The sequence below is a fragment of the Malaclemys terrapin genome, chromosome 12 (assembly GCF_027887155.1).
Source record: "Malaclemys terrapin pileata isolate rMalTer1 chromosome 12, rMalTer1.hap1, whole genome shotgun sequence".
NCBI lineage: Eukaryota > Metazoa > Chordata > Testudines > Emydidae > Malaclemys > Malaclemys terrapin.
This window is the reverse complement of record NC_071516.1, coordinates 30,765,740-30,789,468: the sequence shown is the minus strand read 5'-3', so window position 1 is coordinate 30,789,468 and position 23,729 is coordinate 30,765,740. Positions and strand designations below refer to the sequence as shown.

The window sequence follows — 23,729 nt, the reverse complement described above, 5'->3', positions numbered from 1 at the left end:
CCCGCACATCTCTTTTCAAAAGTCCTGTGGTGATGGGGGAGTGGCAAAGTGACAGGAGAAGATGATTACTGACAGTCATAGCCACAAGGATGCACGCAGGCAGCCTGGGACATTGGTCGCCAATCCCTGACCCAAAGGCAGTGGGGAAGCTTGGCAACACCCCAGGTGACAGAGCAGCCCTTTTTAGGATTGCACTACTCTCCCTTTGTAAGGGAAGGGCACTTTTATATTCGTGATCTTTTTCCCTGTCTTCATAGGCACGGCGGGCCATTGCTCTCTTAAATGGTCAGCTAATTTTTTTGCTTCAGTTTCTACTGTATCCCATAACCTTAAAGTGGGGGGGCTATTTAGGGGAGTGCGTGGGGTTTTATCAAGGGTAAAGGGGGCAATATGATTTTCACCGGGGCTTATAGTCCCATCTTCACCCATTTCTCCTGTCTTTACTGGAATTGATCTAGGTTTTGGGGAGGGCTTGCCGAAAACCTGGCTTGCATCATACGGTGGCGGTTGCGGTGCGGTAGCCCCTGCCCATGGGTCATGGCAGGATGTTTTAACAGAGTCATTCCACATGTCCCCATTGCAGCATCTATCCCAACTGTCCCATGTTCCATCTCTTAACTTGGCAAGAGCCACCTGTTTCCATTTCTGTCCCCACTCCTCAGGCACTATAAAAGCACTTGAAGAACACTGAACCCCAGGGGACGGTGCTTTTTGCTTCTGCAGGTTTTCTACAGCTGTTTCCAATTTTTTATTTTCCTGCTTCATTTGCTCGAGCATATCATGAGTTTGGACCGCCTGTTGCCCTGCTAACAGAGCTTGGGCTTTCCAGTGCTCAACTGCCCGGGTTACCTCTTCTACTTCTCCTGTTTTTTCTGTTACTTGTTTGGCCAGCATTCCAGCATGCTGCCTGAGCCATCTCACTGCCAGAGACATAAGTTGCAAAATTCTTGCTTTTTTACTCTTATTACTGTTTCTCAGAGCCTCAGTTTCTACCATCGCTCTACATAAGCCAGTCCATGTTTCCCCACTCTCTTTTTTAAATTCATATGGACCCCCCTTACTGGCAATCCAGCGGGTCCAACAATCATCAAACTCCGTGGGGATCATAAGGGAGGGAATAAGGGGGTTCCCTAGCTCGAGGTTTACTGCCATGTTAGATAGTGATTCTTGCCACGGCAGTTTTGCTTACTCACCAGATCAGCGGTCGGGGTCACCAGTGTTGTGAGAGGCTACCGGTGTGGTGCTTCTGCTTTCTCCTGTTGATATCACTCGGCTGCGTGCGTGTTCCCTCTGTGTGCTGCCCCAGCTCTGCGCAGATAGCTGACACAGCAAACCCGACGAGAACCCCCAATAACCACAGAGTTTAGTAAGGTACAAAGGCACCTCGGCCAGGTTTATTGCGACCCTGACACAATTTCAGTTCCCCGTAGATTACTTAGTCTACCGGGCATACTGCTAGAAAGTGCCGCTCGGCAATGGCCTCAGCTCAGTGGCGGGACTTTCCACTGCCCCCTCAGCCGGACAAAGACACCACCCCAGGGACACATTCTTATACACAGGTACAAACAAGTTACACATCACTCCTGACGTATTGAGGTGCAACCCCTCTACGTAGCAAGGTACAACCCCTCTATGCAGTAAGGTGCCGCCTCGCACCTTGTACCTGTTGGTTCGATCAAAACAACTCTATCCATCATTTTACCCTTTTGCCCCTGTCATTGGGATGGGTCGGTCTGTTCCATGTTATCTATGGAATGTTCCCGTATGGTATGTCTTGGTACCATGTTTATACTGTGACTATGCTAAATGATTATGTATTTCTGCAACATCAGCCCTTTCCTTGCCAGCTTCTGTGAGCAGGGCCTGCCTCTTGCTCACAGCTTAACTTTGCTTTCTATGCTAGCAAAGCCTTGACCATTACTTTAGTTTGGTTCAGGCCTCATACTGGGCCTTCATTAGGCCTTCACTATGTTGCCTTCACTTACTACAATCATATTGGGGGTGTCAGTGTCCCTGGGGGCATCAACGTCTGCAGGGAGCTTGAAGTCCCTGAAGGCATGCATCAGGGGTGTTGGTTTTGCAGTGACAGTGTCTGTGAGGATGTCAGGAGTCTCAATGTCTGTGTATGTGTCAGTGTCCCTCAGGGCACTAAAGGTGTCACTGTGGACATGTTAGTGTCAGTAGGGGGCTAAGGTTGCCAACAATCCATATTATAAAGGGCGTTCCTTACATAAATAAAAAATTGCCTGTCCTGTACTAAATCCATATGGGATGCTTTTTATCCTATATTTCAACCAGGGATGAGGATGCTGCTCCTAGAGCGATCTGAAACATCTCTCCAGCATCTGAAATCCAAAAGGGAGCAGTGTGCTGGCACTTTGACAACTTGACCTGGCCATGGGGTCACAATGCCACTCAAATATGGCCCTGATGCCCTGCTGAAAGTTGCCCCTCCCACTGAAATCTGAAATGGCGCCCCTGCTGGTTGCAGTGATGCCTCCTCCAGCTGCTGCCTCCCTTCAGTACACACCCCTTCTAACAGCCCCAACCCCTGGTGGCCCACAGTGCTGCAGCCGGCAGAGACCAGCAACTGCAGCCTCTGACTCCGATCCCCGCATCTGCATGGCACCTGAACAGTAGTCGCAGCGGCTGCCTGGCCCAGAGCCTGAGGTCCTGGTTTCCCTGCAGCACTCAGAACCGGAGAGAGAAAACCCCTAGGAAGGACAGGGGAGGAAAAAGGACTTACCCCCAGAGCCTTAATACAAGACTAGGAACATGTGATGTTTGTGCCATATTTTTGAAATACAATAATGGCAACCCTTGTGGGAGCATCAGGGTGTCAGTGCCTGTGGGGACTGGGGTGTCAGTGTTGGTATGGTGCCTTGCATTTTGTGGGGCTGGAGCTGAGTGTGTCGGTGGCAATATCAGTGACTATGTGATGTCATTGGGGGCGATTGCTGACTGGGGGGTGCTGGTTATTGAGGGGTGTCCTCAGGGCCGGCTTTAGCAAGTGCGGGACACGATTCCTGGGGCTGCACTTCCGATTGCCGGCTGGGGGAAGGGGAGCCACGGGGCTTGCCGCGCTCTGGCCGGCGCTCCTGCTGTGGTCGCGGGGCTGCAGGGCTGCCGCGCTCCGGCCGGGGTCGTGGGGCTGTGGGGCTGCCGCGGTCTGGCTGGGAGGGCGGGGCTGCTGCACTCCGGCCGGAGGTCCGACCGGGGTCGTGGGGCTGCGGGGCTGCTGCGCTCCGCCGGAGCTCCAGCTGGGGTCACGGGGCCATGGGGCTACCACGCTCCGTCCGGAGCTCCAGCTGGGAAGGCTGCAAAGCACATGTGCCTTCTCCCCTCTGCCCCCCTCCTGACCTGCAACAGCCCTCGCTGCCTCTGCCTCAGCCCTAGCCCTCTGCCGGCCAGCATCTCTGGTTGCCTAGCAGCAACAGCTGCTGCTTCCGGGAGAGCTTCAGGCAGGGACGCTGCCTGATCTGCGCGGGGACCTCTTAGGCGTGGGGACCAATTCGGGGAAATCCGTGGAAATCCTAAAGCTGGCCCTGCAGGGGTTGGCAGGACTGGAGACAGAGGAGTGCACAACTGGCTGGCTTCAGGCAGGGGGGTGCGACAGGGGTTGGCTGGACAGGGCAGGGGGTGCAGGGCTGGTACGGGCAGGGCAGGGGTGCAGGGCTGGTGCGGGCAGGGGTGTGTGTGGGGCTGGCTGGCTTCAGACACGGCCGCAGGGTGTGCAGCAGGGGTTGGCTGGAGACAGGACAGAGGGTGCAGCAAGGGTTGACTGTGGACAGGGGGTGCAGGGCTGGCTGCAGGCAGGGCAGGGGGTGCGGGGCTGGTGCGGGCAAGACAGGGGGTGTGGGGCTGTTGCGGGCAGGACAGAGGGTACAGGGCTGGTGTGGGCAGGGGGTGCATCAGGGGCAGGCTGCGGGTAGAGGGTGCAGCAGAGGCAGCTGGAGCCCCAGCCCTTTAAATAGCCCCTGAGCCCCTGCTATCCCAGGGCTCCCTTGCTTCTACCGCCCCGGCCCTTTAAATAGCCACGGGAGCCCTGGGGAAACGGTGGGGCTCTGGTGGCAATTTAAAGGGCCTGGGGCTCCAGCCCCTGCTGGGAGCCCCAGGCCCTTTAAATTGCCCCCTGTGGAAGCCGGGCCACACAGGTACGCTGTACCGGGGCTTGGGCACGGGGCCTGATTCAGGGTGTTGCCGGCACAGAGTGCCCGAGGACAGCAACAGTGGGGTCCGTTGCCCGGTGTGCGTCACGCCAATAAACACACCAGGGTGGAGAAGCAATCAAAGTTTATTTGAGATCTCAAAGTGGTGCAAGGAGACAGGCACGTCTCAAATCAAGCACACCAACATAAGTGGCCTTTAACTTTTATACATTTTGCAGCTAACCCTTTCCCTTCTTTCCCCGCCCTTTCTCACCCCCCCTCCTCCATTCCCACCTTTCCCCCTTTCTCCCTCTGGCTACATTACACGACCTTGGCTGTGCAGCTTGTTCTCACTGTTTCTTTCTGCAAGTAATCTTGTCCTTCAGCTAGAAGCATGTAGGTTTCCCTTATCACTACTGCTTCCCAGCTGCTGGCCTGTGAGGTTAGTAAAGTTTAACATTCAGGGGCTTTGATTCACTTTGGCCTAGAGCGGGGGGTCTTCATCGACTCTCGGGTCTTCCAATCCCCCGAGTTACCTAGGGTGATGCCTAGTGACACCAACAAGGGGAATTGGTTGAATTGATCTAAAGCTGGCCCTGCTGAGGAGTGTGAGGCAGGGTGGCCAGGGAGTGTCAGGAGGGGGGTGTCGGTGACTGAGGAGCGTGAGGCAGGGTGGCCGGAGAGCGTCAGGAGGGGGGTGTCGGCGACTGAGGAGCGCGAGGCAGGGTGGCCGGGGAGCGTCAGGAGGGGGGTGTCGGCGACTGAGGAGGGCGAGGCAGGGTGGCCGGGGAGCGTCAGGAGGGGGGTGTCGGCGACTGAGGAGGGCGAGGCAGGGTGGCCGGGGAGCGTCAGGAGGGGGGTGTCGGCGACTGAGGAGGGCGAGGCAGGGTGGCCGGGGAGCGTCAGGAGGGGGGTGTCGGCGACTGAGGAGCGCGAGGCAGGGTGGCCGGGGAGCGTCAGGAGGGGGGTGTCGGCGACTGAGGAGCGCGAGGCAGGGTGGCCGGGGAGCGTCAGGAGAGGGGTGTCGGTGACTGAGGAGCGCGAGGCAGGGTGGCCGGGGAGCGTCAGGAGGGGGGTGTCGGTGACTGAGGAGGGCGAGGCAGGGTGGCCGGGGAGTGTCAGGAGGGGGGTGTCGGTGACTGAGGAGGGTGAGGCAGGGTGGCCGGGGAGTGTCAGGCGTGGGTGTCGGTGACTGAGGAGGGTGAGGCAGGGTGGCCGGGGAGTGTCAGGAGGGGGGTGTCGGTGACTGAGGAGGGTGAGGCAGGGTGGCCGGGGAGTGTCAGGAGGGGGGTGTCGGTGACTGAGGAGGGTGAGGCAGGGTGGCCGGGGAGTGTCAGGAGGGGGGTGTCGGTGACTGAGGAGGGTGAGGCAGGGTGGCCGGGGAGTGTCAGGAGGGGGGTGTCGGTGACTGAGGAGGGTGAGGCAGGGTGGCCGGGGAGTGTCAGGCGTGGGTGTCGGTGACTGAGGAGGGTGAGGCAGGGTGGCCGGGGAGGGTCAGGAGGGGGGTGTCGGTGAATGAGGAGTGTGAGGCAGGGTGGCCGGGGAGTGTCAGGAGGGGGGTGTCGGTGACTGAGGAGGGCGAGGCAGGGTGGCCGGGGAGGGTCAGGAGGGGGGTGTCGGTGACTGAGGAGGGCGAGGCAGGGTGGCCGGGGAGTGTCAGGAGGGGGGTGTCGGTGACTGAGGAGCGCGAGGCAGGGTGGCCGGGGAGTGTCAGGAGGGGGGTGTCGGTGACTGAGGAGCGCGAGGCAGGGTGGCCGGGGAGTGTCAGGAGGGGGGTGTCGGTGACTGAGGAGCGCGAGGCAGGGTGGCCGGGGAGTGTCAGGAGGGGGGTGTCGGTGACTGAGGAGGGCGAGGCAGGGTGGCCGGGGAGTGTCAGGAGGGGGGTGTCGGTGACTGAGGAGGGCGAGGCAGGGTGGCCGGGGAGTGTCAGGAGGGGGGTGTCGGTGACTGAGGAGGGCGAGGCAGGGTGGCCGGGGAGTGTCAGGAGGGGGGTGTCGGTGACTGAGGAGGGCGAGGCAGGGTGGCCGGGGAGTGTCAGGAGGGGGGTGTCGGTGACTGAGGAGCGCGAGGCAGGGTGGCCGGGGAGTGTCAGGAGGGGGGTGTCGGTGACTGAGGAGGGCGAGGCAGGGTGGCCGGGGAGTGTCAGGAGGGGGGTGTCGGTGACTGAGGAGGGCGAGGCAGGGTGGCCGGGGAGGGTCAGGAGGGGGGTGTCGGTGACTGAGGAGGGCGAGGCAGGGTGGCCGGGGAGCGTCAGGAGGGGGGTGTCGGTGACTGAGGAGGGCGAGGCAGGGTGGCCGGGGAGTGTCAGGAGGGGGGTGTCGGTGACTGAGGAGGGCGAGGCAGGGTGGCCGGGGAGTGTCAGGAGGGGGGTGTCGGTGACTGAGGAGCGCGAGGCAGGGTGGCCGGGGAGTGTCAGGAGGGGGGTGTCGGTGACTGAGGAGCGCGAGGCAGGGTGGCCGGGGAGTGTCAGGAGGGGGGTGTCGGTGACTGAGGAGGGCGAGGCAGGGTGGCCGGAGAGTGTCAGGAGGGGGGTGTCGGTGACTGAGGAGCGCGAGGCAGGGTGGCCGGGGAGTGTCAGGAGGGGGGTGTCGGTGACTGAGGAGGGTGAGGCAGGGTGGCCGGGGAGCGTCAGGAGGGGGTGTCGGTGACTGAGGAGCGCGAGGCAGGGTGGCCGGGGAGCGTCAGGAGGGGGGTGTCGGTGACTGAGGAGGGTGAGGCAGGGTGGCCGGGGAGCGTCAGGAGGGGGATGTCGGTGACTGAGGAGGGTGAGGCAGGGTGGCCGGGGAGCGTCAGGAGGGGGGTGTCGGTGACTGAGGAGGGTGAGGCAGGGTGGCCGGGGAGTGTCAGGAGGGGGGTGTCGGTGACTGAGGAGCGCGAGGCAGGGTGGCCGGGGAGTGTCAGGAGGGGGGTGTCGGTGACTGAGGTGGGCGAGGCAGGGTGGCCGGGGAGTGTCAGGAGGTGGGTGTCGGTGACTGAGGAGGGTGAGGCAGGGTGGCCGGGGAGCGTCAGGAGGGGGGTGTCGGTGACTGAGGAGGGTGAGGCAGGGTGGCCGGGGAGCGTCAGGAGGGGGGTGTCGGTGACTGAGGAGGGCGAGGCAGGGTGGCCGGGGAGTGTCAGGAGGGGGGTGTCGGTGACTGAGGTGGGCGAGGCAGGGTGGCCGGGGAGTGTCAGGAGGTGGGTGTCGGTGACTGAGGAGGGTGAGGCAGGGTGGCCGGGGAGTGTCAGGAGGGGGGTGTCGGTGACTGAGGTGGGAGAGGCAGGGTGGCCGGGGAGTGTCAGGAGGGGGGTGTCGGTGACTGAGGTGGGCGAGGCAGGGTGGCCGGGGAGTGTCAGGAGGGGGGTGTCGGTGACTGAGGAGGGCGAGGCAGGGTGGCCGGGGAGTGTCAGGAGGGGGGTGTCGGTGACTGAGGAGGGTGAGGCAGGGTGGCCGGGGAGCGTCAGGAGGGGGGTGTCGGTGACTGAGGTGGGCGAGGCAGGGTGGCCGGGGAGCGTCAGGAGGGGGGTGTCGGCGACTGAGGAGCGCGAGGCAGGGTGGCCGGGGAGCGTCAGGAGGGGGGTGTCGGTGACTGAGGAGGGTGAGGCAGGGTAGCCGGGGAGTGTCAGGAGGGGGGTGTCGGTGACTGAGGAGGGCGAGGCAGGGTAGCCGGGGAGCGTCAGGAGGGGGGTGTCGGCGACTGAGGAGCGCGAGGCAGGGTGGCCGGGGAGTGTCAGGAGGGGGGTGTCGGTGACTGAGGAGGGCGAGGCAGGGTGGCCGGGGAGTGTCAGGAGGGGGGTGTCGGTGACTGAGGAGGGCGAGGCAGGGTAGCCGGGGAGCGTCAGGAGGGGGGTGTCGGTGACTGAGGAGCGCGAGGCAGGGTGATCGGGGAGCGTCAGGAGGGGGGTGTCGGTGACTGAGGAGGGTGAGGCAGGGTGGCCGGGGAGCGTCAGGAGGGGGGTGTCGGTGACTGAGGTGGGTGAGGCAGGGTGGCCGGGGAGTGTCAGGAGGTGGGTGTCGGTGACTGAGGAGGGCGAGGCAGGGTGGCCGGGGAGTGTCAGGAGGGGGGTGTCGGTGACTGAGGAGGGTGAGGCAGGGTGGCCGGGGAGTGTCAGGAGGGGGGTGTCGGTGACTGAGGAGGGTGAGGCAGGGTGGCCGGGGAGTGTCAGGAGGGGGGTGTCGGTGACTGAGGAGGGTGAGGCACGGTGGCCGGGGAGCGTCAGGAGAGGGGTGTCGGTGACTGAGGAGCGCGAGGCAGGGTGGCCGGGGAGCGTCAGGAGGGGGGTGTCGGTGACTGACAGGTGAAGGGGGTGTGAGTGACCGAGGGTGTCAGTGACTGAACGGGTTGGGTGTCGTTGACGTGGGGACTGTCGGTGACGTGGGGGTGTCGGTCGCTGCGACGACGAACGAGGCGGAGTCGAGCACAGCGCGCCCTGACGCCCCCCCATTCCGAACGGTCCCGGCCGTGCTGGCGGCCTTGCCCCTCCCCCGGGCGGGGACAGGCGGAAGTCGCGACAATAGGCTGGGCCCGCCTGTCGGTCCTGGTGAGCGCGAACGAGCGCGCCTTGCGCGCCTGCGCGGGGGTAGGCGGGCTGGAGCCGGCGGCTGTGGCGATGAGCCGGAGAGGGGCAGCCGTGGCCGGAGGCGTCGCCAAGCGTGGTCGGCCCGCCAGCCCTCCCGATGGGTTCTGCACCCCCAAGAAGCGGGTCTGCGCCGGGTGGGCCATGGGCCCAGAGGGGCCCCACCCGCGGCACTGGGGCACCGAGCAGGTCTGCGACTTCCTCTGCCGCAACGGCTTTAGCGAGCCCGGCCTGCTGCGCTGCTTCCGAGGTACCGCCCGGGGCGGCTGGCCCCTGCGGGAGGTCTGGGGGGGCCGCTCGGCTGGTGTTGCGGGCGGAGGGGCGCTGTGGGCGCGGGGAGTCGGGCGGGGGCGGGGAGCCGCCAGCCCAGCTGGGCGGAGTGCGGCGCTGGGTGGAGCTCGCCGCCGCGCCGTGTCTCCGCCTGAGCCCCTCGATTAGAAACCAGACAGCGCCGGCCGCGCTCCGTTCCCACCCGGGCAACGTTTGGCTCCGTGCTGCAAGCCTGTGTCCGGCCCTAGCTGACTTGTTACTTCTTACTGTGCTGGAGCCACAGGGAAACCCCCCAACCCCCCAGAGAAAACAGCCCGTACCACATCTTCGCAAGCGCCGGGCTTTCGTTGCATATTGCTGTTACACACTATATATATATATAGGGCTTGATGTTAGCCAGGATTGGGCACGCTGATGGAGCTATACTGGGCTCCATTAGTTTCTGTGTGATTTAAACTGACGTTTAAAGTTGTCTAAGGCAAGTCTATAGTACAAAATTAAGTCCACCTAAGTTATGTCGAAGTCCAGCCACCACAGTAATTAATTGACTTTTGCATGCCCACACTGTGCTTCTTGTGTCGCTAATTCTTGTCCTCACCAGGAGTGCTTGCACTAATTTAATGGTCAGTGTAAGGCACTGTGGGAAGGCTTCTGAAAGGCAGCAACAGTGGATCTCAGCAATGCAGTATCTACAGTGACACTGACCGATCTAAGAAAAACCCAAGGAGTCCTTGTGGCACCTTAGAGACTAACAAATTTCTTTGGGCATAAGCTTTCGTGGGCTAGAACCCACTTCATCAGACTCCAATGAGAGACTGCTGAATTGGAATTGATTTGCAAACTGGACACCATTGAATTAGGCTTGAATAAAGACTGGGAGTGGATGGGTCATTACACAAAGTAAAACTACTATTTCCCCATGTTTATTCTTCCCCCCTACTGTTTGTTCCTCTCACCTTCTTGTCAATTGCTGGAAATGGGCCATTTTGGTTACTGCTACAAAAAGTTTTTTTTTTTTCTCTCCCCTGCTGGTAATAGCTCACCTTAACTGATCACTCTATTGTGTATGGTAACACCCATTGTTTCATGTTCTCTCTGTGTGTGTGTGTATGTATGTATGTATGTATATCCATATCCTGTATTTGCCACTGCGTGCGTCCGATGAAGTGGGTTTTAGCCCCCGAAAGCTTATGCTCAAATAAATTTGTTAGTCTCTAAGGTGCCACAATTACTCCTGTTCTTTTTGCGGATACAGACTAACACAGCTGCATACATCTGATGAAGTGTTTCAGAGTAGAAGTAAAAGATACAGGAGCAGGTATAAATACATGAAAGGATGTGGGTTGCTTTACCAAGTGTTAAGTCAGTCTAACAAGATAAATCAATGAACAGCAGGATACCAAAGGAGGAGAAATAACTTTTGAAGTGGTAAGAGAGTGGCCCATTACAGACAGTTGACAAGAAGATGTGCGTAACAGTAGGGAGAAATTAGTATTGGGGAAATTAAGTTTAGGTTTTGTAATGACCCAACCACTCCTATTCTTTATTCAGGCCTAATCTGATGGTATCTAGTCTGCAAATTAATTCCTGTTCTGCCGCTTCACGCTGGAGTCTGTTTTTGAAGTTTTGTTGTTGAAGAATTGCCACTTTGAGGTCTGTTATTGAGTGACCAGAGAGTGAAGTGTTCTCCTACTGGTTTTTGAATGTTAGGATTCCTGATATCAGATTTGTGTCCATTTATTCTTTTGCGTAGAGACTGTCCGGTTTGGCCAATGTACGCCATCGTATGCCAGCAATGCTCTTCTGCCTCTTGCAGAGATGGAGTTATTAAGTCAGCATAGTGGGTGAGTTACGTTGGTGGGAGCTACATTTTAGTGTAGATGCTTACAGAGTTAGGTCGATGTAAACTGCCTTATGTCGACCTAACTCTGTAGTGTAGATCAGGCCTTAGTAAAATCTTCCAAATGCAGCTAAAGAATTGTTTTCCTTCTGAGTCTGTAGGCAGCCTGAGGCAATAGCCTTGAGAAATGTGAACTCCTCCACATTTTTTTGTGGGGGTATTAAGCCCAATATCAATTTAAATAACTAACATTGATGATTTTTTTTTTTTTTAATACTTAAAAGGCTACACAGGCGCAGCTGTGCCACTTTAGTGCTTCAGTGTAGAGACTACACATGCTGATGGGAGGGGTTCTGTTGGTGGCATAGGTAATCCGCCTCCCTGAGAAACGGTAGCTAGGTCAGCAGAAGAATTATTCGGACAACCAAGTGCTGTCTGACATGGATTTGTCAGCTTAACTATGTCATTCATGGGTGCGGGTTTTTCACACCCCGAGTGACATGGTTATGACCTAATTTTCTAGGGTAGACCAGACCTTTTACTGATGATAACTTTAAGAGAAATATCCCGTTACCCTGAGTTTGTAGTTTGAGTATCTGCATTTTCTTTCTAAATTGAAGCTCTCTCTTCACTAGAAATGCTGCAGCCACAAAGCTGTAGCACTTCAGTGTAGACACTTACTACAGCAGTGGGTCTCAAACTTTTTTACTGGCGACCCCTTTCACATCAACAACAAGGAGTCTGGTGGCACCTTAAAGACTAACAGATTTATTTGGGCATAAGCTTTCGTGAGTAAGAAGTGAGGTTTTAACTCACGAAAGCTTATGCCCAAATAAATCTGTTAGTCTTTAAGGTGCCACCAGACTCCTTGTTGTTTTTGTAGATACAGACTAACACGGCTACCCCCTGATACTTGACCCCTTTCACATTGCAAGCCTAATAAATTAAACACCCTTTTTAATATATTTAACACCATTATAAATGCTGGAGGCAAGCGGGGTTTGGGGTGGAGGTTGACAGCTCACGACCCCCCCCTTGTAATGATGTCGCAACTCCCTGATGTGTCCTGACCCCCAGTTTGAGAACCCCTGTACTACAGCAAGGGGCACTGTAATTAATCTCCCTTCTCAAGAAGTGGTAACGCGGTCGATGGAAGAATTTGTCCATCGACCTACCCCCCGTCTACACTAGGATTTAAATCAGTTTAACTACATCACTTGGAGGTGGATTTTTCTCTCTCCTGAGCGATGTAGCTGAGTTGATCTAAATTCCTGGCCTGAGGCAATGTCTACACTAGGAAGTTGTACCACTTTAATTTCAGGGTTATAGTTAAAGTTGTACCCCCCCCCCATCCCCCCAGTCTTGGTACAGATATATCGATGGTAAAGTATTTTATCCCAATATAGTTATTCCAATACAGGAAGATAAATAAGTTATACCAGTATAACAGCGTCCGCACTAAGGGCTTGTCTACACTGGCAAGTTTTGTCCCCCAAAACTGCCTTTTGGCAACAAAACATCAAGAGCGTACACACTACAATGGGACTTTTGTTGCAAAAAAACACCCAGTTTTGGCAACAAAAAACTTCCACCCCTATGAGAGACTTTTGTCTTTTCTTTTCCCTTTTTATTGTTGACAAAGAGTCAGTGTAGATACTGCTGATTGTTTTGTGGACAGAACTGGCTTCCGCCAGTATCCCACAATGCCTGCCCTGATTGCTCTGCTCAATGTTTTGATCTCTGCTGCCCTGCAGGCGTGCATCCCTCCCTTTTAAAAGCTCAAGGAAGTATCTGTGTGCTGCTCCCTTTGGGGAACAAACCAAGAGCAAATCATTGGAATGCTCCTGTTCTGCCTGGCACTAGGAACACACCAGCAGGCAGACTGCTGCTGCAGGGGGAGGGGGACAGACTGCTATGCTGCTTTGCCATTCCTCAGCACGGAGCGCTCACAGAGCTACTCATGATGCTGCTTTCAGCAGCTGAGGGGGCTGTGGGAGAACTCGGAGAGAATCCCAAGATGCTCAGGGATCAGCTCTTCTTTCCCACAACACTGCTCTGTGGGATACATACCTACGGTGCATTGCTTACCCTGTCGATGACGGTGTCCCCAGTGTGGACATGGTCTGTTGACGGAGGGAGCAAGTGTGAACACCCTTTGGCAATTTTTGTTTTGTCGACTCTTCGGTTTTGACATAAGTTTTGTCAACAAAACTTGGTAGTGTAGACAAGCCCTATGGATTGTGCCAGTATTAATCGGTAAAAAATCATACCCCTTAACTGATGTTGTTGTACTGGCACAAACTCAGTTTGCAGACTAGGCCTAACCCTTGATGTTTGTGCTGATTTCACCTTCACTGCTTTTTGCTCTGATCACATCAACCTCTTTGAATACCTTACCAAAAGCTTGTCTCTTTCACTAACAGAATTTGGTCCAATAAAAAATATTACCTTGTCTCTCTGACAGCCTGGAACCAACACAGCTACATCAACATGCAAACACAATACTGTTCCATTATGTTAAAGTCAAGCTTCTTGCCCTAACTTTCAAGGCCCTTCATAGCTTTATTCTTACTGTTCTGTTTTAGGGTTTTATATGGTGATCCTTAAACATAGTGTTGAAGAGTTTATGTAATCCTCCCATTGTATTGAACTCCACTCTACCAGTTTTCCCAGCCTGGACCATCTACTTGTCTGTTCTTCCATAAGCATCTCTGTGCTTTCTTTGACATCACCTCTTTTTTACTTGGAATGCCACCTTCCAGGCTAGTCTATGGAGTTACTGCCATCCGATGGCCCAGGGACATCTACATCGAGCACATCACCAGCCACCGACAGTACCAGGAGGTGTGAGCCAGAGTGACATCATTCTCCCACTACGAGAAAGGGACCAAGTGACCTTCTCCGTTGTATTATATGAACTGGAACCATAAACTCCCTAAACATTAAATCTCACCAAATGAGGGTCAATTCATCCTCATCATCATATCCACTCATTATACTCCACACCCGAACATAGCCACTTTATGAACTACATACCCTCATATCTTTGACCCATCAACCTTTTACCCCCAATCGGGGATATTGCAGATTATGTATTCCTCATGCCACTTTATCTTAAACCAAATTTTGCACCCTTGATAATCTGTATGTTATTCCCTGATAACCAGAAGCTTCTATGCTCAAACTCTGTTCACTATTTTTTTTTTTTTAAACATCATCTTAATAAAATTTTTAAATTCATTCTCTTCTTTTCCCTTCCCTTCTCAGGATCTACTTTTACCACAAGAAATATGTTGCAATAAAACAGCCAATATACGATGGCTAGTCTGAGGGGCAATTGAGGAAAGTTGATAGTTAATTACATATTTATGCAAAGCAAAACCAGATGTATGTAAAAAAAGTTGTTTGTCTGCCTTTGTATGTTGCTTGTCCACTTAGATTATAAGGTTTTGGGGACTGGAATCTACCTCTGTGTGTTCAGGGCCAACAAGGCCCTGATCCCAAATAGCCTCTGGACACTACCATAATGTAAACATTATGGAAATGTGTAATACTTAATAATTCAACAATACAGACTCTAGCTCTTTTGATTTTTTTCTGTTAATCTAAAGGTCCCACGACTTCCATTGTTGATGTTGGTCAAAATACTCCTTGCTGCTGATTAATTTGTATGTGAATTTAGGCTCTGTCTAACATTGAGGGCCAAATGTTTTGCTAAGTGAATTTTTAAAATAAAGTAACAAATGGGTGAAAAGGATATTGTGTGTGGCATTATAAATGGGGAACTTTTAGAAAATGTAATAACTATATTAGAAAATACTTTACAAATCTTACAATTTTGACCTTATCTGGAGTTTTGATTTGACCAAGGCTGGACACTATCATTGTTGCTTAACTGCATATGAATATGATTTTTTTCCCCCTCAAGAACTTAGAGCTTTAGTAAAATTGAAGTGGAGGCACTTGTTTCAGATGTCAAGATCTGAAATCTCATCCTACATGTGGTTCATAAATGAGATCTGGATATTTTAGAAGGATACTATTATAAAGTGGATTATTTAGCTAAATTAAAGTAAATGTTAGACAGCAATGCGTAAATACTTCCATTGTAAAGTATTCCAGAAGCTTAAATACTTATGCGAAAGCCTAGAAGTAACAGTTGTTTCTTTAACTCTTCAGAAAATCAAATCACCGGGGCAGTGCTGCCTTACCTCACTAAATCTGAACTTAAAGACCTAGGAGTTGGGTAAGAACAACTTTTACTGATATAGTAACATGAGCTAAGTGAATTTTTGAGAACGTTTCCTGTCTGAGAAATTTTGGTCATTTAATTACTCTGGGATCTTTATTTCTCATCATTGGCTTTGTTTAACTGTCCTAAGTTTTGTCTATGCCTTAAACAAAAACGATGGCGGTGGTATAAAGGATCTGTTGGTGCTGATCTTCACTGAAACTAACCAAGGCTTAATACTATATCTTGGGGAAGAAAAGTCATCAGGTGATTGATTGCAAATGTTGTCCTTTTGATTCCTGTGGTGTGATATTTCAGTATCTTGTCTTGGTTAGCTCATGTCTTATTTGCTATTGTGTAATTTCAGGTATTCATGTCAAGGCTGTCAGCATATCAAGGTGTTTCATTTCTTGGAGTGATGTGTAAAAGTGTGTACATTTTATAAAATACTTCTTGATCAAAAATAGGGGTTGTAATTATTTGAAAAGAGGTATATGAGCCAATTGTTAAACAGAGCTAAAAACTGATTGAGGATGTCATTTTATGTGCAGCTGCCTTTGTTCTGCGACTGTTACATTATTTGGGGGTAATATTGTGCCCTATGGCAGAACGTATAACTATCACAACTATTATAAAAGAGATGTGAAAAACATTTGCAAGAAGAACAGGTTAAAGATGCATACGGAGATATCTGGAACATAATTTGGGTTATTCATTTGTAGCCCTCTACCCCAATATAATGCAACCTGATATAACACAAATTCAGATATAACGCAGTAAAGCAGCGCTCTGGGGGGGGGAGGGGCTGCACGCTCCGGCGGATCAGCGCGTCAGCGTGTCTGGCTCCGATACGCTGCTCTGAGCGGCGTGTTAAGGGTGCCGGGCCGGGGCCGAGGAATTGGATAAGGGGCAGAGGGTCTCGGGGTGCGGTCAGGGGATAGGGAGCGGGGGGGTTGGATGGTTCAGAGGTTCTGGGGGTGGGGCGGTCAGGGGACGGGGAACAGGGGCGTTGGATAGGGTGTGGGAGTCCCGGGGGGGCCTGTCAGGGGGCAGGGGTGTGGATAGGGGTTGGAGCAGGGGGGTTGAGTGGGGTTCTGGGGGTGATTAGGGATGGGGGGGCGTCTGGAGGGGGCGGTCAGAGGACAAGGAGCAGGGAGGCTTAGATAGGGGATGGGGTCTCTGGAGGGGGTAGTCAGGGGACAAGGAGTGGGGGGGTTGGGTCGGGAAGTAGGTGAGGGGTCGGATGGGGGCGGGGAGGCACAACCTTCCCTACCCAGCTTGATTTGCTGACTACTAATAACGGAAATGCTCGAGGTCAAAGCAAGATCGATATAACGCGGTTTCACCTATAACACTGTAAGATTTTTTTGGCTCTTGAGGACCGCGTTATATCGGGGTAGAGGTATAGTTGTGTATATATATTATCAAGTGTGGGGATGCTGGTATATTCCATGTGTATGGCTCAGCGGAGAGGGTGCAAACTTTAGGAGGCATGTTTAAATGGGGTGGCTAGTGGACAGCATTAAACAAACAAATTAGAATTTAACACTCGATTAAAAACAAAACTGACTTTAAAGTTATTTGTGCATCCAAACAACACCTTGATATACACTGATTGTACTTTGCATTAATATAACACCTTTGTAATTCCAGGATCTCAAAGCACTTTACGAACTGAGAATCTTTAGTTACATGATCACACATTTTTTTTTCATAGGATCCCTGCTCATTCAGTGAACAGGCAGGATCTGTTCTGGGGATGAATCAGGTTTATACTGTAAAGGAGGCTGTTGTCTGTAAGGGTACATCTACACTACAGCGGGGAGTCGATTTAAGATACGCAAATTCAGCTACGTGAATAGCGTAGCTGAATTCGACGTATCGCAGCCGACTTACCCCGTTGTGAGGACGGCGGCAAAATCGACTTTTGCAGCTTTTTGTCGGCGGCGCTTACTACCACCTCCGCTGGTGGAGTTAGAGCGCCAATTCGGGGATTGATTGTCGCGTCCCAACGGGACGCGATAAATCGATCCCCGAGAGGTCGATTTCTACCCGCCGATTCAGGCGGGTAGTATAGACCAGACTTAAGACTCCTACTTCATTTCTTACTGAAGTTGGAGAGTGTGTAATGAATGAGGCTGAGGATTACAGCAGTGAGATGGTCTCAAAGTTGGTCAGTTGAATACTTCCCTGGAGAATGGGATTCTATCTCTCCCTCTGCCACAGAGTTCCTGTGTGGTGCTGGGCAAGTGACGTATACCAAACGGTTCACAGGTGCTCACTGTGTGATCCTCATCTGGTGCCTGATTTGAGACCCTTGCATCTGATTTGCAGAAGTGCTGAGCACTCGCACCTGAAACTGCAGACACTGGGAGTTAGGTGTTGAACACACTAATTCCTAGTTCTCTGAAAAATCAGGTCTTGGGTAACTCAAATTAGGCACCCAAAATTAGTGGACAGTTTTGACCTTAATCTCTCTGCCCCATCTATAAAATGGGGGATAATACCAACTCTTCACCTCAGAAGAGTGTTGTGAAAATCAATTAATATTTGTGCAGGACTCAGATACTATAGTGATAAGCACCAGAGAAAAGTCCATGAGGAAATTAATAATGGTATCTTCAGAGTAAGATTTGAAGAGTGTGCAGTAAATAAAGCCTGAAGCCATGCACTGAACAACAAGGAGAAAACCCAGGAAATGAGGAAGGCCTTCAGAAAATGAAATGAATGCACTGAGTGACCACCTGTTAAAGTGATCTCGATTAGCATCACATAGGAACTCTGTGGCAGAAGCAGGGATAGAATCCAGTTCTCCAGGGCAACATGTAACTGCCTTACCAGTGAACACTTTCCATTCTTTGCATGGAATGAGGTAGGAGTCCTATGGAAAAAGTAGTATGTGATCATGTAATTATAATGGTTCTGTAGTTCAAGAAAGGTGAATTTGGTTGCATTAGCACCCTAATTCTGGCATTTCCTAACTTGAGTGCCTAACTTGCAAATTTAACACTGTTTTTCTCACAGGTTTTTTGTGTTTAAAAAAAATATATATATGACAAAAACCTGGTTAAACTTTACTGGGTAGACCAGTCCTTAATCTTATCTAGGAAGGGGAATAGGCTGTACCAATATAAGCCACCTTATATCAGTATAACTACCTCCACAGTATGGCTTGTATTGGTATAAGTATTTCCATTAAAAAAAAATCACCTTCTTAAACAAAAAAAGTTATACCTCTACAAAAGCTATGTGTAGATCAGGCCCCAGTCTCCAATTCAGTGTCTAGGAGAAATGAATGCTATATTATATAGTTTTATAAGAAGTCCTTTCCTGCTAGGGCACATTGTCCTTATGCTTCTTCTTTGTGACTCATGTTTTGTTTCTGATAACAAAAGAAGTCTTAGTAAAAAGACTTAAAAGCAGATTTAAATTCTTTCACCTTGGCTTTTGGTGATTAGCCGCCACATCACCTTATTCATAATAATTGGTAAAAAAACCTACATTACTGTAGGTAAGGTTGGCTGGTGATAGCTTGTGCCCTCCCAAAATGTCAAATTCAGCAAAAATCAAACTTGTGAAAACCAAGGAATACATGCTCATGCAACCGTAACTCTGCACCCCCTTGGTTGGCAACACACACTGGTAGTTAGGTGTATGCTCTCCAGCTGCATTTACTTACTGTTTTGGGGGTAGCTGTATTGGATGGTGGAGGAAAGCTTTTTTTCTGTTTGCTTTTACATTATAAACTCTGGTCTTTAGCCCCAAACACTCTACATGAGTGATCTATGCTCTCAGATTTAGTGCGTTTCCGCAGAGAGGCGGTAGTACTGCTGCTCTGACTAGTACAGACAAGGTTCAGATGTTTTGAGATGCTTCTACAAAACAAGGGAAGACTAATTTTGACATTTCTGAATGGGTTTTATTTGTAAAGGACAAAATAAGCAAATGGGCCAGGGGGCAAGAAACAAACCACACTTTCCTTCCTCAATTCACTTTCACATCTCTGATGCGATCAGGTTTCTTCCCTCCTGTTCCCTCTCTCTCCTCTTCATGGGTTTTCTGCTGCTGGATTAACACATTCTTCAGACTTTCTCATTGTCACAGAACCTTTTGATGCCAATATTCTGTTCCCTTTCGAGAGAATCTCCTTCACTGTGGGTTTTCCAAAAGAGGCTGGATAGCCATTTGTTTTGGATGGTTTAGACACAACAAATCCTGCATCTTGGCTCTTGCAAGTCCCTTTTAACCCTATGATTCTAAAGGGACCTGCAGCTTGTTAAATGGTAGTAGGGGTGGGAAAGCATCCTTCCATGTGTACTTCATTGCACGAGGACCAATTAGTATATCAGTGTGAGGCTAAAATTGAAAACTGCCCCCATCTTCAGTTTCCACAGGCATGCAGAAGAAATGGGTAACTAAAGACACCCAGCCAATCACTTCACTGAACTCTTCTTCTGGCTCTGCTCATCCAGTTGTGCCCATGCTGCACTTTGGGAAGGGTGCAAGTTACTAGTTCTGGATGCTCTTTCTGTAGTGCAGTAGAGGCACAGCTGCCTTTCATTGGCATTTAAAAGAAAATCAAGTTCAGAAACCAGCTTTCATTTCCAGTTTTGGGCTGCCTCTGCTGACCAGGCAGTATTTCTAGGATATTTGAATGTGGGTCACATCAAATCAGCAGCTTCCCCTGGAAGGAGGGCGCCTATAATTTTTTGTTTGTTTTTAAATTCACTTGAGATCCAAGTTGTCCTTGCTCAGACTCTGCTTGCGGGAGAGGCTAGCCTGTACTGCATGTATGCTGTGAGAAGGGGAAATTCCTGTTCACACTGTAGCATAAATTCCAGTTACCACAGTGCAAGCACAGCCATATCTGAGCATAGTCCTCATGCTCAGCTCTTCCAGAACTTTGTTAGTGAGTTGTTTTGAGCATGTTTTTATCTAGCAAATTTTTTTTGCGCTACTATGGACAGGGCTTGTGAATAGTTGTATTTAAGTATTGTATGATATAGAATGAACCCACAGAATTGCCGTGTGGTTCTCCGCCATCTGGCTGATGTGTTCAGTATTTTTAAATAAATGGAAGAAAAATGTTTCAGGCATTTTTTGCTTCATTGTGTTGTAAAGGAACACCAAAGGGTATCCTGCCCCACCCTTTATCTCCTCTTCAGCACAGGATTCTCTGAGGCAGACTATTGGACCTGAAGGTTCTATAACAATTGGCAAATCTCAGTTGATAAAATAATAGGTTTGAAACCTTCAGCATCTTTGATCATCCCTATCAAGGAGCCATTAATTTGTTGACATTGTAACTTTATATCTGTGCCTGATTTTATTTTCTGAAGCAGGCAGTGCAGTCATGGCACTTCTGACTTTGCTCACTGAACTGGAATATTACTTTCTGTATCAGTTGACTGAGCCTGATGGAAATCATTGGAGCTGGACTGGGATTGGTAGATAGATATTCTAGTCCTCCCTGTATATTGTGATGGGATCCTGAACTATCCCTGGCAAGTATCAAGTCTCAGCCTTGGGTATTTCTTGTGGTAACTCCACTACTTTCCTTGGTACACTTGGTGACGTGAGACAAGCTTTCTTAAATTGTACTTAACTTTTCTTTGCTTTAGGTTTAAGCCCATAACTGTTATTTCAGGTCTCATTTACAAATCCGATTCTTTAGTTCCTGTCCTCTTTATAGCTGCTCTTTTCTGTTGATAGTTACCATGTGTCTTGTCACTGCTATTTTCTCCAGATTAACCATGCCCTACTCTTAACTTTTTTTCATATAGGCTTATTTTTCCAGTCAATTTTAGCATTCCCTGAATTTTCATGTCATTTTTGACATGCCTTAAACTGAACATGGTACACCTCTAACCATTACTAGATACAGCATGTTAATTGTTGCCTGTTTCACTCAGGATAGTCTGAGTTTATACACGGTGTTTTAAAAAATAGTGTTGGATAACTCCTTTTCATTCCGTTGCCTTGTATAACCCCCGAGGTCCTTCTCAATGACACTATTGTCTAAGCAGAATTACTCTCTAAGATGGTGTCAGTGTACTTTTTTGCATTGTTCAAAACTCTTCTTAAATCCATTATTATAGCTTTGCTATAGTTAGATTAAGACCAGTTTTCTTTTTAAAGCTTGATCCTTCTAAGGGCTTGTCTACACTTAAAACACTACAGTTGCACCACTGTAATGTTTCAGTGTAGACACTGCCTAGGCTGACGGGAAGGGTTCTGAAGGTAGTCTCTTCACTGAAGAGCTACAGCGGTGCAGCTGCAATGCTGAAGGGTTTTAAGTGTAGACAACCCCACAGATTTCCTTGAAACTTGGTGCCCCTCCTAGGGGCATGGAATTCTATTTTAGCAATTCAGATTTGGGACCATTCACCATGGGGCTCCTGAGATACAGCACCTCATAAATAAACAACCCAGCTTTTCTTAAAAGTTGAGAGATTCCGGAAACCTTTCTTTGGTAACAAGTAGAGATCAAACTAGGGCTGAGATCATTATACCAGGCTTCTAGCAGTTGTAGGTTACTCATGTCATGACATTATCCTTGTTTTTCTTTTTATTTTTACCCCAAGACTTTCAACAGGTCTGCCTCTCACTTCTATCTCAACCTCAATGCAAGTGTATACATCTTTGATGTACAAGGCAACACTTCCTCCCTTTTTTCCTGCCTCTCCTTCCTGTACTCTTCTATACCAATATTCTCCAGTCAAGTGAATTATCCCCCCTGCAAGTCTCTGTGCTGCCACTTATGTCATAATTTTGAGCAGGGCCGGCTCCAGGCACCACCGCAGGAAGCAGGTGCTTGGGGCGGCCAATGGAAAGGTGCGGCACGTTCGGGTCTTCAGCGGCGGGTCCCTCAGTCCCTCGGAGGGAAGGACTGGCCGCCGAATTGCCACCGAAGAATGAAGTGGCACGGTAGAGCTGCCACCGAAGTGCCGCCGATCGTGGCTTTCTTTTTTTTCTCTCTCCCCTCCCACCCCCCCTTCGCTGCTTGGGGCGGCAAAAAAGCTGGAGCCGGCCTTGATTTTGAGTATTCACTAATATTTCTAGCTCTTTCGGTTTATTCCCCATACTTCTTGTATCAGTATAGAGATATCTAAGATGTTCATTAGATTTCCTCTCTATTTCTTTGACTCTTCTTTGCCCCTGCTATGATTGCCCCCGCAGATTCCAATCCTTCACCTATGTGTCCATGTTCTGGACTTATCTGTGGGCTTTTGTCTGCTATCCATCAAACCTACTTTAAAGCCCACCTCACTAGGTTAGCCAGTCTGTAGCCGAAGATTCTCTTCCCTTCCTTGGTAGGTGGAACCCCATGTGTTCTCAGCAATTCTTCTTCCTGGAACAGCATTCCATCGTCGAGGAAGCTGAAGCCCTGTGCAACTCTTGAGAAAGATTGTTATAAGTTTGTAGTGCCCTTTAAATACCAGCATTATCTTATTTAAGGTTTGGGTTGAGCAATAGAAATAAAAGAAATATGGTTAACTGAGTACCAGGTGCACTAAATAATTGATTATATATGTTTGCTTAGAAATAAATGTTTAGTTCAGTAGCTAGGGAAAAATATAGCAAAGTGAGAAAAGGAAAAAAACCTTGAAGAGAGCAGAGTGTAGCCCTAAACTGCCTCAACTGTCTTTGCTGGGTATTGGACATTAGCCAATGACATCACATGTATTATAGTGTATAAAAAGCAAGGTTTTTCTAGGGGTTTCTTTGTCAAAGTTTTCCTTACCCATCTGGAGTTACACAATGATGGGAATGTACCTCCCAGGCCTGATCCTGTTGTAAGTATGTTGGACAATGCTTATATTATTGCTAGGATATAGAATATAATATTGTATATTCTTATATTGATATTTTGGTTGTAACCATCACCAAGTGACCAATGAACTAATAAAGAAGTGCTGGTGTGGAAACTGAGTCTTGATAAACATTAATAAACTTACTATGAAAATTATTTCAACAGGGATAAATGGGAATGGGTGACAGGGAAGAGAAGAAGAGTTGGGGGCTTGGGTAAGGGTATTTTAGAGCTATACCTACCTATTTCATAGAACTGGAAGGGAAAGGAGGTAGGAACTGGTGGAGAAGGAGGGAAGAAGACTGAAGGGGTCGGAGAATGTGAGGGATAGCAGAAGCTAGCTGGGGGCTTAGGAATAGGGGGACCTGTCAGCCCTGAATTCTCCCTTTCCCTGTATTTGCTGGGATCTGGGGAAGCTGTACGCGCTGTTCAGGGGTTTGAGTCCATCTCCCTTCTTGCTGTGTGTTCCGGAATCTTGGGGTGTCTGAGCTCCTTCCCCTGCCACTCCATAAGAGCTGGGGCCTGGGGTGGAGGAACTAAAGGTAATGCACGTTTAAAAATATGAATTCCAGAAAATGAATAGTTAGGATACATCTCACCCTGTGTGGGGAAAGAGGGGCTCGCCAAAGTGCGGGGGAAGGACCCAGTTTGGAGGAGGGGCGGACTGCGTGGCCCTGTGGGATATGGCTGTGGAAGCCTGGCTGAAGCAGGGGAAGGAGTCCCAGCTGGAGGTAGGTAGCAGGAATGAAGGGCCCAGCTTGAGCTACATAACTGATAGAGTGTGGCCCCCAGTAAGCTGTTGCCTGTTCTGTGTATAGAGCAGCATAGGACAGGAGACAGCTTATAAGAAGCTGCTCTTTGCTAATGGTTTCT

General features: G+C 50.6%; 1 protein-coding gene across 3 annotated transcripts in view; it reads left to right on the top strand.

Annotated features, from left to right (window-relative positions):
• The first annotated feature begins 8,682 nt into the window (after positions 1–8,682).
• SAMHD1 (SAM and HD domain containing deoxynucleoside triphosphate triphosphohydrolase 1) overlaps positions 8,683–23,729 on the top strand; it is an 82,203-nt gene continuing 67,156 nt past the window's right edge. The window contains exons 1-2 of one of the 3 annotated variants that reach the window (XM_054045330.1): positions 8,683–8,952; positions 14,992–15,058. In XM_054045330.1, coding sequence (XP_053901305.1) covers positions 8,736–8,952; positions 14,992–15,058 — 284 coding nt within the window. In that variant the 5' untranslated portion in view covers positions 8,683–8,735. Of the gene's footprint in view, positions 8,953–14,991; positions 15,059–15,410; positions 15,472–23,729 lie in introns of those variants that run through there. The other 2 variants (XM_054045333.1, XM_054045332.1) reach the window with 2 other exon arrangements.